Below are 18,030 nucleotides of genomic sequence, written 5' to 3'. Positions count from 1 at the left end.
TGGCTCAAAAAGCACTCCTGGATGCACTTTAAGAATTCCGCCCCCTTTAAGCCTTTTGCACTAAAACTACCCCAGTTATTATTGGGAAGTTGAAATCCCCTATTATTTTTACACCTCTCTGAGATTTGCCTACATATCTGCTCCTCTACGTCTCCGACTGTTTGGAGGCCTGTAGTACACTCCCAGCAAAGTGATTGTCCCCTTTTTGTTTTTCAGTTCTACCCATATGGCCTCATTTGAAGAACCTTTTAAGATATCATCCCTCTTTACTGCAGTAATTGACTCCTTGATCAATTGTGCAATGTCACCTCCTCTTTTACCTCTCTCTCCCCACCCCCCCCCCCACCATCACGCCTGAAGATTCTATACCCTGGAATATTGTTTCCCTTCCCTCAACCATGTCTCTGTGTTAATCAACGCCCTCAATTCATTTGCCTTACTTGTAAGACTCTTTGCATTAAAATAGATGCAATCCAGCCTTGCATTATTCGCATGTGCCTTAACAGGTTTATATTTGCGCTGCCTTCCAGACTGACTTAGTTTATCTTCTATATTTGACTGTTCATTACCCCTTACAGTACCTCCACTCTATATCCCATTCCCCTGCCAAATTAGTTTAACCACCACTCCCCCCCCAACGGCACTAGCAAACCTTCCTGCAAGGATGTCGGTCCCGTTCCAGTTCAGGTGCAACCCGTCCGTCATGTACAGGTCCCACCGTCGCCAGAAACAGACCCAGTGATCCAGGAAACTAAAGCCCTCCCTCCTGCACCATGTCTTCAGCCATGCATTCATCTGCTCTATCCTCCTATTCCTATACTCACTAGCACCTGGCACTGGGTGTTATCCAGTGATTACAACCTTTGAGGTCCTGATTTTTAATCTGCTACCTAGCTCTCTTAATACTTGTTGCAGGACCTCATCCCTCTTTCTACCTATGCCATTGGTACCAGTGAGAACCATGACATCTGACTGTTCACCCTCCCCCTTCAGAATGTCCTGCAGCCGCTCCGTGACATCCTTGACCCTAGCACCAGGGAGGCAACATACCATCCTGGAGTCATGTTTGCAGCCACAGAAAAACCCATCTGTACTCCTTACGATAGAATCCCCTATCACGATAACTCCCACTTTTTTTCCTCCCCTCCTATGCAACTGAGCCACCTGTGGTACCACAGACTTAGCTTCTCAGGAGAATGCAGCAAGAGCCATCTCCCCCAACAGTATCCAAAGCGGAAAATCTGATAGGGAGATAGACCCAGGGGACTCCTGCACTACCTGCCTAGTTCTTCTACTCTGCCTGGCGGTCACCCATTCCCTTTCTGCCTGAGCAGTCTTTACCTGCGGTGTGACCACCTCCCTGTACATGCTATCCACGATGATCTCAGCTTAGCAGATGCTCCACAGTGTCTCCAGCCGCCACTCCAGATCCGAAACATGGATTTCGAGTAGCTGCAGATGGAGACACTTCCTGCCCACGTTTGCCCCGGACACTGGAAGTGTCCCTGACTTCCCACATTGCACAGGAGGAGCACTCCACGCTGCCAAGCCGCCCTGCCATGATCCATCCTTAATTTACTCCTTTAAATTACTCAAAAATTAGAGATTATTTACACTAGGGACCTTGATTCCCTAAAAAACATTACTTATTACATTAAAAAAACTTTAGACCTTACCTCTGTCTTTACTTTAGTTACTAACCCAGCTTACCTGTATACATTTCAAATTGTTATTTCCTGGTTTAACAGAATGGAAGCTCTGCTTTTGTCACAGGGATTTATTATCCTTTGAATGAAGATACAGATGGGAGCCCCATCAAATGTGTGGCAGATTGAAGGATTCCACAGTACCAGTCATCTGAGATTTGGGATGTGGAAATAAAAATAAATTTTCACAACTGTATACAATAATGTGCAGCCAATTTAATATTGGTATCCAGATATCATGGTTGCGAGTGGTCCCAGAAATCCCCACCTATGTACAGCACAGTTAGATTTTTTGTGCTTTTCAAGGTAACCAAAGGAGAGAGCCGGGAATCAAGCTTTCCCACATACAATACAGGTAAGACATTGGGCAAAAGCTGTCTCTAATCTGTCTGAACAAGTGCCTTCGTCATTACTCAAAGTATCTCTACTGCACTAGGATTAGAATTTCCATTTTGTCCAAGATCAATTCAAATAATAATGAGTGACAGTGCCAACATGTCAATTGGTGCTGTATAAAGGTAGGCTGCGTTTGCTGACAATGCTACCACTAGGTGGCGCTGCAGTGACATGCACAAATGCAGTGCAAACGCCACAGTCTGCGACTTCAGGCAGCTGCCAGGACTAAAGATGGCGCTGCTCAAATAATCAGACGAAGGCAACCTAACCTAAACACATGGCAGCACACAATGGCGGAAGGGAGGGAGAGAGCGAGCCGAGGATGGGGTGGGGAGGCGAGCGGGCCAGGGCTGGGGAGACGGGGTGGGGGGGGGGGAGCGGAGCGGCCGGAGAGAGCAGCGAGGGTGAGGGAGCGGAGTGGCCAGAGAGAGCAGCGAAGGGGGCAGTGGAGTGGCTGAAAGAGCGGAGGGGGAGGAGCGGAGCTTGACGCATACGTGAATTTCCGTTGGTATTGCATTGCTGTACGCGTAAAGCGCATGCGCAGAGGCCGACTAGGCGCGTTGCCCAAAGATGCACACGTCATGCGATGACATCACCGGCGCATGCGCTAACCAGTCCTGGCAAGTCCGAATGCAGCGCACGCGCAGAGAGCAGGAGCCCGTCTGCGCATGTGCGCACCTTGGCGCAGCCTGATGACGTCAGTGGCCAGCTGCATTGTCAGGAATCACTTTGATAAAGTTATGCAGTGAGCTCATGTCCACAAGGTGCTCATTTCACTTAGGACTTGTACAGAACGGCAGAGAGGACAGTTTCATCTCAAATTTGTGTTCGATTCAAACCTAGGTTCCAGCAGCAAAATGTGTTCCAACATCCATCCCTAATTTAGTACATCTTTTGGTATAGTAGTCAATCTAATATACTATGAAGTTCAGAGTATGTCAGTAATAGTCAAAGGAATATCATTATGTAGAGACACATTGTGAGCTTATAGCGATTTGTACATAAACATATATAGAGGCAATCAAACTCCCAATGTCCGTTTGAATCTGGCACCAAGTCAGTGGATCTCCAGGTGTTTTCTAGCAAGCAATGTCATTAAGCAGGCTAAGCAGCCAATCACATTGATGTATTCTCACGGCCAGCAAACCAGAAAGGCAAAACCATTGAATTTTTCACCTTTTTAATTAACATATTTTAGGAAGTGGAATAAATGACTGAGACATACACATCGGATTGAGATGGAAGCTAAAATATCATAAATACCTTAAAACAATTTAAAAATATGCATCATAATGGGGAAACTTAACATTACACAAATATAAAAGTAATTTTTCCAAGGCCAGTGAGGCTGTTCAGCAGTATTCAAAATCATGAGGGGTCTGGACAGCGTAGATAGAGAGAAACTGTTCCCACTCGTGAAAGAATTGAGAACGAGAGGGTACAGATTTAAAGTATATGGCAAGAGAAGCAAAAGTGACATGAGGAAAAAAAAATTCATGTAGAGAGTGGTTAAGGTCTGGAATGACCTGCCTGATAGTGTGGTGGAGGCAGGTTCAATTGAAGCATTCAAAAGGGAATTAGATGGTTATATGAATAGGAAGAAGGCGAGGGAATGGAACTGAGTGAATTGCTCTTTTGGAGAGCTGGTGCAGACACGATGGGCTGAATGGCCTCCTTTTGCACTGTAATAATTCTGTGATTCTGTGAAATATTTGTGCGCATGTAATAGAAGTAATGAATTCAAAAAGTATTTCATTTTACATCTTTCAACTTCGTTGGCATCCTTCCATCTACGAGAGATGAACAACACACAGCAAACAATACATTTAGATGGGTTGTTTTCATATGGTGCATCTTTGCTGATGGCTGTGGAGGCCAATCCTTGAGAGGCAGGTTCTGCCACAAATGAAGCTGTTAGGTGACATTTTAGGTTTTTGTTTTCGGCATTGGTGCCTGTTGCCAAGCTGCTCTAATCACTGGGCATGCTGGTGTTGCACGACATTACTTGGAAGCAGCGAGGGCTTGGGGGATGTAGGCAGAAACCTGGAGGTGGGAAGCAGTGACCTGAAGCTGCTCTTGGCACACCTGGAGGACAAGATCACACCTATGTCTGTAGCAATCTGGGCCCTGCACGTTGGCGCTTTCAATATTAACAATATTGAGAGCTAATGGCTGAGAGAGAAAATCTGGAGTGTTGTCCCAATAGGTGGTTGGTGTTTCCTCAAGTTAGCACCTTCCTGCAATCGAATAGGCCCCAGACGTATAGTCTTTAGTCTTTCCTCTGGACACCAGCCTACAAGGGCGAGAGGTGGGTACAGTTGCTAGGCAGAACTGCACCTCCTAAAACCATGCCTAGGCTATGCAGCAAAGAAAGAAATGTAACCTTTTGGCTTGGAAGCTGGAATGTGAGGACTATGTGCCATCTTTCATCTTAAGCAGCACCAAAACATCACAGTAAACTGTAACACATTATGGTACAATAACTCCACTGACCAACAGTTCCATTTCAGAAATGTTCATCTTGCCATATCATGAATGTGATCGATGGTTTTGACAATCATGTGAGGTTATTGTGTAAAGGGTTTGGAAAAAAGAAATCTCAAAATTAGGGCACACACTCAAAGGCACAGGATAGTTTGTGATGCAATTACCTGATTACCCATGGTATATATGGGATAGAAAATGAATTACAGGTTTTCATTCAATTGTATAAAATTCTGATCAATGCAATGCTTTAAATTGCAGTTTTGTCGCTGTGTCATACAGCTCATTGTACTATGTCTTTAGATCTTTATCCCCAGTATGACTACTGCAGGGCTTCTCACAGCTGAACCCATGTCAAATTTCCAGTGATCAAAAATGAGTTGTAGAAAATTCTTCAATTAAAATTTTCCACATTAGACATGGAATTTAGAATGAGAGTACACAAACATACATCATGGGTAGTCAAAGAATAGGTTTAATAAAAATAATTAAACTTCCATTTGCTCTATAGAACTTCATAGAAAGTAATTCAATAAATTACAAATGACTTTTTAAGACTCATTGTACTACAGAAAGCCAATTCAGACTACACAGAATACAACCTGCAAGTACTGCAATTGTCCAAAATAAAAACACACGTAATCATCAAGCCTCCAGCGACATAATTAAATACATGGTCAGAACAGCTACCAAAGTTTGACTTACATAACTACAAATACACATATTCAATTTACCAACTCATCAGTGATCCAGTTAATGGCAGCATGTATTAGTGTAATTCTTTTGTGTGTTTGCTCGTATTGGCTAATGCTACATTGGTGCATCGCAATAGCCACTGATTGTTACACATTGTTGTCTCCTGTAACTTGACTTATGCAGACTTTTTTTTTAAATATTAAAAAAAGGACCAAAGTCATACCATCCGAATACAATTATTGAGTCAGTAAAAATAAGGAAAACGGTTATTAAATCTAACCTGGAGGCAAAAAAAGACAATGTGACATTTTACATACATGTTTGAAAGCTGTGGTCTGTCAGATCTCACCATTTTAAGAGTGTAATGACAAAAATACTTTAATTAATTACTAGACTTCAGGGAAATATATGTTTATATACAGTAATGTTTCATTTCAGACAGAAGGAGCAATTCAGTATATAAAGAAACCAGCACATTATAATTTAGTTTAATGCTGCCTGTGTTTAGCACTACAAAATTACTGTAAAAAATATTTAAAGTATTTTCACTTAATCTGTATACTTTTTAAAGCTGTGGTATCCTTTTGGGTGCCATGTACCAACTACATTTGAAAAACCTAAATACCATCCTACACATACTCCAGTCTTCAAAAGTACCATTGTTGATATTAAAATCAGTACTGTAATAATTATTTGAAGGTTGCAATTGTTTTCAAAGTAGATTCTTGCACCTGTGATCGAAAAATATTCGATCCACTGCATTTGAGCATATGCTTTTGTCAAAGTTTTTTTTAAAAACAGAATTTCCCCCTATTTAGCACAATGGAATTCTGTTGGGTGTATAACAATGCCAATTTTCTAGCAGAAATATTTGCAATACAACCAAATCCCACAAATGTTTCACTGTGAAATATAGTAGAATATATTTCTCTGTTAAATTCTATACAGGTTAAAGATCATACTCTAAACTTGTCAAGTAATGCAGAAGAGCAAGATCCAAATTAATTTGTTTCTGTGCTGTATCATCTGTCCCTCTTACATGTATTAAAAAATGATTACGTACCTGTACACTGTATAGCAAAATTGGGGATTGTACTGAGTTTTTGATGGGTATGAAATTGGTCTAAGAAAGCAGGTTAAAAAGTGGGATACAACAGCTTTAAAAAAAAAAATGACTGCATATTAAACCTCTCTTTGTAAACGGTTGTCTCCAGATACATTTCTGTGAAATCAATATAAATTCTCAATACTGCAAAAAGCATTAATTGCCTTTCCTTCTAGCATGTGGGTACTTGTGCATGTAACACTGCTTTGCAATAATTTCACACCAGCTTTTGACAATGATTTTTCCAGTCATATTACTGACAGCAGAGAGGGATACTTTGTATTAAATTAAAATTACTGTGCATTTATGTTAGTGCAACAAACAGAATTATACAGACAATTCTCAAGTAAAATAATTCTGCGATGCACACAGTCATAGTGCTCTATTCTGTTAGTTCTATCGTCCTGGTGAGATTCTTATATCAAGAGACATTTGTTTAATTCTCAAATGCAGTACTGAATGCCCAACATAAAACTGTTGTTCAGCATTGATTGGTGTATGACGCTGGTAGGTAATTGTTGCTGGGGACCTAAATTTAAATTGGATCAGCACTGCACCCACAGCCCTTTCCAAATAGAGGTTGGCATGGTTCCTATGGAAAGATGATAATGCGTGCCAAACATTATTTCACTGCAGTGGAAACAATTTATTTTTCAATGCAGTGAACTAACACACTGCTCTGCAGTGATGATAAACACTGAAAACTGTAGAATAAAACGTATCACTTTCTCTTTCTCTTCTATTTATATACTTTTGTTTGACCAACACAATGATTCCTATAGTTATTTTTGGCAGGAATGCATTGTGTATTTTAATTTACTAAACAGCTCCTTATATATTCACAAATAGGAAGCTAGATAATGTAAATCAGGATCAAAGTATCCTTTCTGGAGACAATTCCTATTTTTGTCACCTATGTTGAGACACCAACTAATCATTCCCATGAAATGAATGACCAGGCAGAATATACTGCACATATCAATTTGACTTCCCATGGCATCTTGCCCCCTTTTAATTATTTGCAGAGAAAGAACACATGCAAGGTGAAAGCACTCACTACAACCAGCTACATAATGTAATAAATGAGACATCTTGCAAACTGCGAACAAAGCGATTATAGAAACTACTTCTGTAAACCTTCTAAACTAGCACAGCTGAGGTAATAAATAAATAGCCAGTTTTACGGCTGATTGGGAAAAAAAATCTTCCAAATAACTCAGAAGTGTACCTGAATTTTAAAACTGACAGTGCATCACAACACTTTAGCAATAAAATGCAAACTTCCATTTTGACTTTTGCCATGTTGCATCAAGATGTATATTCTACAGTTTTAATGACATTCATTAGCTGCCAGGGTTATTGCTGTGTCTCCTGCAGTTTGATCTGAGTACTGAAATGAGTGTCAAGGAGTTTATGGATTTATATACACTAAGTTAATATGATATGCATAAAGGTATTCTCATTTTCCCTAGTTCACACCAAATATATTAAATATACGGCTCTCATGGTGCATATTTCTTTTATTAAAATTAATCCCCTAAAAAAAATTAACAACTAGCACGGTGATGCTTCAGTATTTGTTACAACTGATAGCACACATGGATTTTGTTAGCCTCCCAAAACAACTTTACATGCAAGGTACCATTTAATACTTTGTACCTTTAAATAGATACTGAAATCCTCAGTTAATCACAGATGAGTTTTTTTTCCAAATTGCTGGGCTATTTACAAATGAACCCTTTATACTACCAGTGAAGCTGTTCCAGTGTAAGATTAAATATATTATTTCAAGTCAGTCTTCTTCACTGGAATCTGAATCATCTGGCTGAGTTGTATCTTCACTAGTAGACAATGATGCTGCTTTCTCAGATGCATCATCTCCACTATTTTCATGCGAAGAATTCTGTTCTGTTCCCTCTTGATGTTCTGTTGTCTCCTTTGTAGGCTTGGGCACGGTTACATTTGTATTCCTATTAGTTTGTACATCAAAGATGTTTGTCTGAGGGAATCCTGGGATAGGTATGTTAAGGCCTGGAGAGAGTAGAATGCCTGGATAAAGCATACTGGACAACAACAGTGGATTAATAGCCAGAGGACTGCTGGATGTCGCTGAGGCAGAAGCACTTGTGGTTGATGTAAGCTTCTTAGGAGAAGATGTAGCAGAACTAGACACATAGATTTCACTACAAACATCCACATTTTGTTTCTCTGTCCTTTCATTTGTTCCATCTCTTGGCTTGAAGGAGTCTATAGTGCCATTTCCCTTTCTATCCTTGGGACCAGTCTCTGATCGTTTATTTAGTAATTCTCCCATACCAAATATATGTGGTAACCCTGCCATATGAGAATGCATCATAGGAAACATTGAAGCCAGGGATTTTGTGTCTCCTCCTGCAGATGGAAGGCCTGCAGGGAATCCCATAAATCCTGCGGTCAGTTGTAAAGACTGTAAATTCTGGAGATTCTGCTGCAAACTTTGGAGGCTGTTTAAGTCCATCCCAGCAAGAAGTCCATTGGCGACTAAGGGATTAACAGTCATGGCTGCAGCTGCTGCAGCAGCAGCTTTGGTGAGCTCACTTTTTGGACGTCTGCCTCTTCGACTAACCTCCTCTCGCACAACAGGTCCTGTGAGGATGCGGTCAAACATATTTACTGGTAAATACCCCTATGGAAGAAAAATGAGCTGTTAAATATTTTGTTATATTTATATGCAACATATAACAAGCCAAGATGGCAGTTTAAGTCACCTACCGTGGATACACTTTTTTTGTTTTGACTTTTTTCCCTTCCTCCTATTCTGACCAAATTTCTTCCTGGCTCTCTTGAAGGTACTGGCTCCTTTTTGGCACATGGTTCAACAGCTAGCAGACATTCGTGAACTTGGGCCAAAATTGCCATTCTTCATTAGTAAGCCTACACAAGTGAGTGTCAGGCAATACAAACACAGGAGATGTCACAGACCATCCACATGTTTTCCAACAAGAGTTACCAATTAGAAGTCACTCTCCTCCCTAACTCTAGGAGCACTGACTGAGCTTAAACCAGAAGATCACTAAATTCAGCACTGAACTAGAATCAAAACTGGGACAATACTGCTCTCTATAGATCAACTATATTCTACCTTAAGCAGCTGAGGGCCATTACAGCACTTCTTTGAATGCTGCTCAATTTCGCCTAACCTGTCCATCTCATGTTTACCATCCACAAAATTATCGTTCTAATCACATTTACATCCTGTTCCCATAATCCTGCAACTATTTTCCTTCAGCCACCAATTTAATATAAACTTGAATGTTGATAGTTTCTGCCTCAACCACTAACCCAGGAAGTGAAATCCAAAGCTGTAAAGCTCTGTACGAAGATGCTTCACCTGCCCTCTTTTCTAAATTTCCTGCATTGTACCTAGTATCTATGGCTCCTTGTTCTTGACACCATAACGAATGGAAACAGTCTGCTTCTATCAACCCGGTCCAATATTTTCATAATTTTAAACACTTAATTATCCAGAAATAGGCATTGTTCTAATGGAAAAAGGACGAGACTTTTCATGACTTCATATTGACATTTCTTCATAAGAGACAGCACTGTAGTAATGTGTTGTGTCATGCTAACTTGCTTTGTTGAATGATGAATTTCTTTAATCCACTGACTGGAGATCGGAATTTATAAAGAAATTTAACAAGAACAGACAAAAAAAAGATGAGTCATAGAATTATAGAGCACAGAAAAAGGCCCTTTGGCCCATCATATCTATGCTGGCCATCAAGCACCTAACTATCCTAATCCCATTTTCCAGCACTTGGCCCATAGCCTTGTATGCTATGGCGTTTCAAGTGCTCATCTAAATGCTACTTAAATGTTGTGAGGGTTCCCACCTCAACCACCCCTTCAGGCAGTGCGTTCCAGATTCCAACCACCCTCTGGGTGAAAATTGTTTTCCTCAAATCCCCTTACTTTAAATCTATGCCCCCTGGTTATTGACACCTCTGCTAAGGGAAAAAGTTTCTTCCTATCTAACCTATCAATGCCCCTCATAATTTTGTATACCTCAATCAGGTGCCCCCTCAGCCTTCACTGCTCCAAGGAAAACAACCCTAGCCTATCCAGTCTCTCCTCATAGCTGAAATGCTCCAGCCCAAGCAACATCCTGGTGAATCTCCTCTGCACCCTCTCCAGTGCAATCCCATCCTTCCTATAGTGTGGTGCCCAGAACTATACACAGTACTCTAGCTGTGGCCTAACCAACATTTTATACAGCTCCATCATAACCTCCCTGCTCTTACATTCTATCCCTCGGCTAATAAAAGCAAGTATCCCATATGCCTTCCTAACCACCATATGTACCTGTGCAGCTGTCCATGACAGTATTGGTAGGAGTGACCACCGCACAGTCAGTCATTGTGGAGACGAAGTCCCACCTTCACATTGAGGATACCCTCCTTCGTGTTGTGTGGCACTACCACTGTGCTAAATGGGATAGATTTTGAACAGATCTCGCAATGCAAAACTGGGCATCCATGAGGCGCTGTGGGTCATCAGCAGCAGCAGAATTGTACTCAACCACAATCTGTAACCTCATTGCCCAGCATATCCCCCACTCTACCATTACCATCAAGCCAGGAGACCAACCCTAGTTCAATGAAGAGTGCAGGACAGTATGCCAGGAGCAGCACCAGGCATACCTCAAAATGAGGTGTCAACCTGGTGAAGCTACAACACAGGACTATCTGCGTGCCAAACTGCATAAGCAGCATGCAATAGACAGAGCTAAGCGATTCCATATCCAACTAAGCTCTGCAGTCCTGCCACATCCAGTCGTGAATGGTGGTGGACAATTAAACAACTAAATGGAGGAGGTGGCTCCACAAATATCCCCATCCTCAAGGATAGGGGAGCCCAGCACATCAGTGTGAAAGATAAGGCTGAAGCATTTGCAACAATCTTCCCAATGACCTCAGTTTTGCTAGGGCTCCTTGATGCCATACTCGGTCAAATGCTGCCTTGATGTCAAGGGCAGTCACTCGCACCTCACCTCTCGAGTTCAGCTCTTTTGTCCATGTTTGAACCAAGGCTGTAATGAGGTCAGCATCTGACCGAGTATGGCATCAAGGAGCCCGAGCAAAACTGAGGTCAATGGGAATCAGGGGGAAAAACCCTCCGCTGGTTGGAGTCATACCTAGCGCAAAGGAAGATGGTTGTGGTTGTTGGAGGTTAATCATCTGAGCTCCAAGACATCACTGCAGGAGTTCCTCAGGGTAGTGCCCTAGGCCCAACCATCTTCAGCTGCTTCATCAATGACCTTCCTTCAATCATAAGGTCAGAAGTGGGGATGTTCGCTGATGATTGCACAATGTTCAGCACCATTTGTGACTCCTCAGATACTGAAGCAGTCCGTGTAGAAATGCAGCAAGACCTGGACAGTATCCAGGCTTGGGCTGATAAGTGGCAAGTAACATTCATGCCACACATGACCATCTCCAACAAGAAAGAATCTAACCATCTCCCCTTGACATTCAATGGCATTACCACTGCTGAATCCCCCACCATCAAGATCCTATGAGCTACCATTGACCGGAAACTGAACAGGAGTAGCCATATAAATACCGTGGCTACAAGAGAAGGTCAGAGGTTAGGAATCCTGCAGCAGTAACTCACCTCCTGACTCCCCAAAGCCTGTCCACCATCTACAAGGTACAAGTCAGGAGTGTGATGGAATACTCTCCACTTGTCTGGATGGGTGCAGCTCCAACAACACGCAAGAAGCTCGACACCATCCCGCTTGATTGGCACCCCATCTACAAACATTCACTCCCTCCACCACCGACGCACAGTAGCAGCAGTGTGTACCATCTACAAGATGCACTGCAGCAACACACCAAGGCTCCTTAGACAGCACCTTCCAAACCCTAACAACTAGAAGGACAAGGGCAGCAAATGCATGGGAACACCACCACCTGCAAGTTCCCCTCCAAGTCACACACCATCATGACTTGGTACTATATCGCCGTTCCTTCACTGTCACTGGGTGAATATCCTGGAACTCCCTTCCTAACAGCACTGTGGGAGTACCTACCCCACATGGACTGCAGCGGTTCAAGGCAGCAGCTCACTACCACCTTCTCAAGGGCAATTAGGGATGGGCAATAAATGCTGGCCTGGCCAGCGACGCCCACATCCCACGAATGAATAAAGAAAAAGCTGTCTTCAGTGATCTATGGACAAATACACCAAAGTCCCTCTGACCCTCTGTATTTCCTAGGGCCCTACTATCCGTTGTATATTCCCTTGCCTTGTTAGTCCTCCCAAAATGCATCACCTCACACTTCTCAGGATTAAATTCCATTTGCCACTGCTCCAGCCATCTTACCAGCCCATCTATATTGTCCTGTAATCTAAGGCTTTCCTCCTCACTATTTACGACACCAATTTTTGTGTCATCTGCGGACTTACTGATCATACCTCCTATATTCACATCTAAATCATTAATGTACACTACAAACAGCAAGGGTCCCAGCATCGATCCCTGTGGTACAATTTTGGTCACAGGCTTCCACTTGCAAAAACAACCCTCAACCATCACCCTCCGCCTCCTGCCACTAAGCCAATTTTGGATCCAATTTGCCAAATTGCCCTGGATCTCTTGGGCTCTTACCTTCTTAATCAATCTCCCACGCACGACCTTATCAAAAGCCTTACTGAAGTCCATGTAGACTACATCAACTGCTTTACCCTCATCTATGCATCTAGTCAGCTCCTCAAAAAATTCAATCAAGTTTGTTAGACACGATCTCCCCCCGACAAAGCCATGCTGACTATCTCTGATTAATCCCTGCCTTTCCAAGTGGAGATTAATCCTGTCCCTCAGAATTTTTTCCAATAGTTTCCCTACCACTGATGTTAGATTCACCAGCTGTAATTACCAGGTTTATCCCCGCTACCCTTCTTGAACAATGGTACAACATTTGCTGTCCTCCAGTCCTCTGGTACCTCTCCTGTGGCCAGAGAGCATTGGAAAATTTGTGTCAGAGCCCCTGCTATCTCCTCCCTTGCCTCACATAGCAGCCTGGGATACATCTCATCTGGGCCTGGGAATTTATCCACTTTTAAGCTCACTAAAACAGCTAATACTTCCTCCCTTTCAATGCTAATTTGTTCAAGTACATCACAATCCCCCTCCCTGATCTCTACACCTACATCGTCCTTCTCCATAGTGAACACAGATTAAAAGTAATCATTTAAAACCTTACCTATGTCCTCTGGCTCCACACACAGATTGCCACTTTGGTCCTAATGGGCCCTACTCTTTCCCTGGTTATCCTCTTGCCCTTAATATACTTATAAAACGCCTTGGGATTTTCCTTTATCTTGCCTGCCAGTGTTTTTTCATGTCCCCTCTTTGCTTTCATACTTACTTTTTAAAAAAAAAAAGTACCCCCCTACACTTTCTATACTGCTCCAGGGCCTCCGCTGTTTTCAGTGCTCTGAATTTGCCATAAGCCTCCTTTTTTTTTCCCTTCTCCAATCCTCTATATCCGTTGACATCCAGGACTTGTTGGTCCTACCCTTCTCCTTAATGGGTACATGTTGGCCATGAACTCTCATTATTTCCTTTTTGAATGACTCCCACTGGTCTGATGTAGGCTTTCCTACAAGTAGCTACTCCCAGTCCACTTTGGCCAGATCCTGTTTTATATTGAAATCGGCCTTCCCCCAATTCAGTACTTTAATTCCAGTCCATCTTTGTTCTTTTCCATAACTACCTTAAATTTTACAGAGTTACGGTCACTTGCCCCGAAATGCTCCCCCACTGCCACTTCTACCACTTGTCCGGCTTCATTCCCTAGAATTAGGTCCGGTACCACCCCTTCTCTTGTCGGACTTTCTACAAGCTCTCCTGTATGCACTTTAAGAATTCCGCCCCCTTTAAGCCCAGTACACTAAGACTATCCCAGCTAATATTGGGGAAGATGAAACACCCTATAACCCTATTATTTTTACACCTCTCTGAGATTTGCCTATATATCTGCTCCTCTTACTCTTCCTGACTGTTTGGAGGCCTGCAGTACATGCTTTGCTAGCAGTTTAGGACGGCCATTTAATTTGCAACATGTTTCCTACATTGCAAAGCTTGTGAGGAGGGGGACAAAATGTCTGCTCATGACCCAGCAAGAACCAAGACCCAAGAAGTTTATGGGAACTACCTGTTTTTTTTAGCAAGAAGAAATACTGTTAACTGCTGTATCACTGAATGATTGTCATGTGACAAGCCCCTCCCCATCTGCAGCCGAAGGAAAACTTCTGGACTCTGACACGTGCAGACCTAAGTGGGGGACCCCTCTCTCCATTTCAGCTTACAAGCTTTGTACTCTGTCTGTTGACTGACCGCCTTTCCATACTCCGGCTACAATCAGAAACCGCATTGGAGGAAATCATCCGGATCGCTGTCTCCAAGAGACCCACCGAGCCAGTCATCTACCTCTTCAAACTAAAAGCCTCAGGACCACCGAATTCTGCTAGAAGGCAGCAGAATTACCAAACGCCACAGACTGTATACCCCTTTTTCCTATGGACTCTAACTCAATCAATCTACCTTTCCCTACTCTGCAACCTATTTGTGTGCATAAACTTCTTGTGTGTGTATGGGCGCGAGTGCAAGTTGGCATGCATGTGTGAGAGTGCAAGTTGTCGTGCAGTTTATCATTTTCATTAATTCTGTTTAGGTACAATAAAGTTAACCTCTTTGTTAATTTGTTAAACTCCAGAAAACCTGTCCGATTGATTACTCACTTGCTATGATCATAACAAGAATCAAACACCTACTGAATTAGCCAGTACATCCACTTTAAAAATTAAACTTGTGGTTAAACAAGGAGAGGGAAAAGAGGGAAGCCATTTGACCCCTCCGCGCTTGACCGTAAAAGTTGTGACAAAATAAAAGATGGCTATTAATAAATTTGCAAAGTGCACATATAATTGGAAAATTAATTTCAATGCAGCTAAGTGAGAGTCGTAGCTCATTATGGCAGAGAAGGCCATTCGGCCCATCAAGCCCATCACGGCTCTCTGTAGAGCAGAGCAATCAGTCTCAGTCCCCCACTCTATCCCCACAGCCCTGCAAGTTTACTTCCCACAAGTGCCCGTCGAATTTCCTTTTGAAGTTATTGATTGTCTCCACTTCCACCACCCATGTGGGCAGTGAGTCCCAGGTCATTACTATCCACTGCGTAAACAAAGTTCTTCCTCATACCCCCCCCTGCATCTCTTGTCCAAAACTTTCAATCTGTCCCCTAGTCCTTGTACCATTAGTTAATGGGAACAGTTTTTCCTTATATAAATTATCTAAGCCTGTCATAATCTTGAACACCTCTATTAAATCTCCCCCCAATCTCCTTTGCTCCAAGAGTAACCTCAGCTTTTCCAACCTAACCTTGTAACTCAAATCCCCCATCCCTAGAACCATTCTGGTAAATCTCCTTTGCATCCTCTCAAGGACCAGCACATCCTTCCTAAAGTGTAGTGACCAGCACTGGATGCAATACTCCAGTTGTGGCCTAACCAGAGCTTTATAAAGGTTCAGCACAACTTCCCTGCTTTTGAACTCAATGCCTCTATTTATGAAGCTCAAGATCCCATATGCTTTACCAACACTCTCTCAATATGTGCTGCCACCTTCAAAGATCGATGCACATGCATCCCCTAGGTTCCTCCATTCCTGCACACTCTTTAGAAGTGTGCCGTTAAGTATATGTTGCCTCTCCCTATTCCTTCTGCCAAAATTCATCACCTCACACGTCAGTATTAAATTCCATCTGCCACCTGTCTGCCCATTCTGCTAGCCGATTTATGTCCTGCTACAGGTGGTTCATATCATCCTCACTGTTTGCCACACCTTCAAGTTTGGTGTCATTGGCAAATTTTGAAATTCTACTCTGTATTCCAAGATCCAAGTCTTTATATATAGCAAAAAAAAAAACCAGTGGTTCCAACACTGATCCTTGGGGAACACCACTGTCTACCAACCTCCAATCTGAAAAACAAATGATTCACTATCACCCATTGTTTTCTGTCCTTAAGCCAATTATTTTTATCCATGAGCCTCGATTTTGTTAACCAGCTTTTTATGTGGTACCTTATCAAACACTTTTTTAAAATCCATAAAAACAAAATCCACTGTATTACTTCTTATAAAAGGCTGAACAGGCAGAGGCTCTTGGCTGAGGGGGTGACCTGAAAGAGGTCTTTAAGATTACAAAATAATAGACCGTAGCGAAAATGTTTCCACTTGTAGGGGAGTCCAAAACTTGAGTCAATTAAGTCCAATACGGAATTCAGGAGAAACTTCTATACTCAAAGAGTGGTAAGAATGCGGAACTTGCTACCACAAGGAATACAGTTGAGGTGAACAGATGCATTTAAAGGAAAGCTAGATAAGCACAAGGAAGAAAGGAAGGAAGAAAAGGAATATGCAGATGGGATTAGAGGAAGAGGGATGAGTGGAGGCTTGTGTGGAGCATAAACACTGGCACAGACCAGTTGAGTTAAGGGGTTGCTCCATCTTGTTACTTTAGAAATCTTTTCCTCATACGTACACTTTGCTTTCCATATCCCATTCTAAACCTCTTGTTTTATCATATTTTCCTTCAGTTTTTATTTTTATTATTCTTAGAGCCCTCACTGGCCCTCTTCAGTTTCAATTGGTTTCTCACCTCAATTCTTCCATGGTGTCCTAAAACTACTAAGAATTCCTTAAATAAAAATGAAATACACATTCTGTACTTTGGCTGTCTTTTTTTAAAGAAATAAATCTACTGTTACTCTGTCGTCCTATGTCAATTTCTTAGCTTTCTAAAATTTGCCTTGGTCCAATCTGGTGTTCTAGTTTTTGTACTGACTTTATCCTATCTAGTAGGATCTTAAACCTCATCATATTTTGATCAGTACTCTCAAGGTACTCACTCACCTGATCTATTTCATTCCTCATAACCAGATCCAGCAATGCCTCTGTCCCCATGGGCCTAACATACTGCTTGCAGGAGGAGCCCGCTACACATTTTAGAAATCCATTTTCTCCCCAACATTTGCTCACTCTTTTCCTGATCGATAAGTGGATAATTAGAACCATACAAAAGTTACAGCACAGAAGGAGGCCATTCAGCCCATTGTATCTGCACCGGCAATACACTTAGAATTAGAATCTCCTCGAATAATAGTTTAGTTACTCATACTCACTCAGTTGTCAGGATCTAGAAATACTGGTGGAAGCTGATTCCATAAATAATTTTTTAAAAAGCTGAACAGATAGTGGAGGATGAGGAACTTTATAGGGTTAAGCAAATAGTGGGGATGTGGGACTAAGCACACTTTCAAAGAGTCAGCATAAACACAATGGGCTGAATAGTCTCCTCTGTGTTGTAAATTTCTATGATTCACTTCTCTAATCTGACTGCATATTTCCTCTCCACAATTTAGAGGTCTATAATCCACCCATATGACAAGCCCTGCCAGAGAAATTGGTTCCAGTACCCCAGTTTATTTCCCACATTGTACAGTGCAATAAGTGGATTTTAACCTTTTTAAAAAAGATGAAAACTACTTCCTCGTGATTTTCTTGTCTAAGAGAACCCCAACCATCGTTTCAGACCT

At 42.2% G+C, this 18,030-nt stretch overlaps 1 protein-coding gene across 9 annotated transcripts in view; it reads right to left on the bottom strand.

Annotated features, from left to right (window-relative positions):
* Window positions 1-3,371: 3,371 nt before the first annotated feature.
* Window positions 3,372-18,030, bottom strand: part of chd9 (chromodomain helicase DNA binding protein 9) — a 287,584-nt gene continuing 272,925 nt past the window's right edge. For all 9 annotated transcript variants that reach the window (XM_068049443.1, XM_068049450.1, XM_068049447.1 and 6 more), the window contains one exon: window positions 3,372-9,052. In XM_068049443.1, the coding sequence (XP_067905544.1) occupies window positions 8,180-9,052 (873 nt within the window). In that variant the 3' untranslated portion in view covers window positions 3,372-8,179. The remainder of the gene's footprint in view (window positions 9,053-18,030) is intronic.

The sequence above is a fragment of the Heterodontus francisci genome, chromosome 17, assembly GCF_036365525.1.
Source record: "Heterodontus francisci isolate sHetFra1 chromosome 17, sHetFra1.hap1, whole genome shotgun sequence".
Taxonomy (NCBI): Eukaryota; Metazoa; Chordata; class Chondrichthyes; order Heterodontiformes; family Heterodontidae; genus Heterodontus; species Heterodontus francisci.
This window is presented reverse-complemented; position numbering and strand designations above follow the sequence as displayed.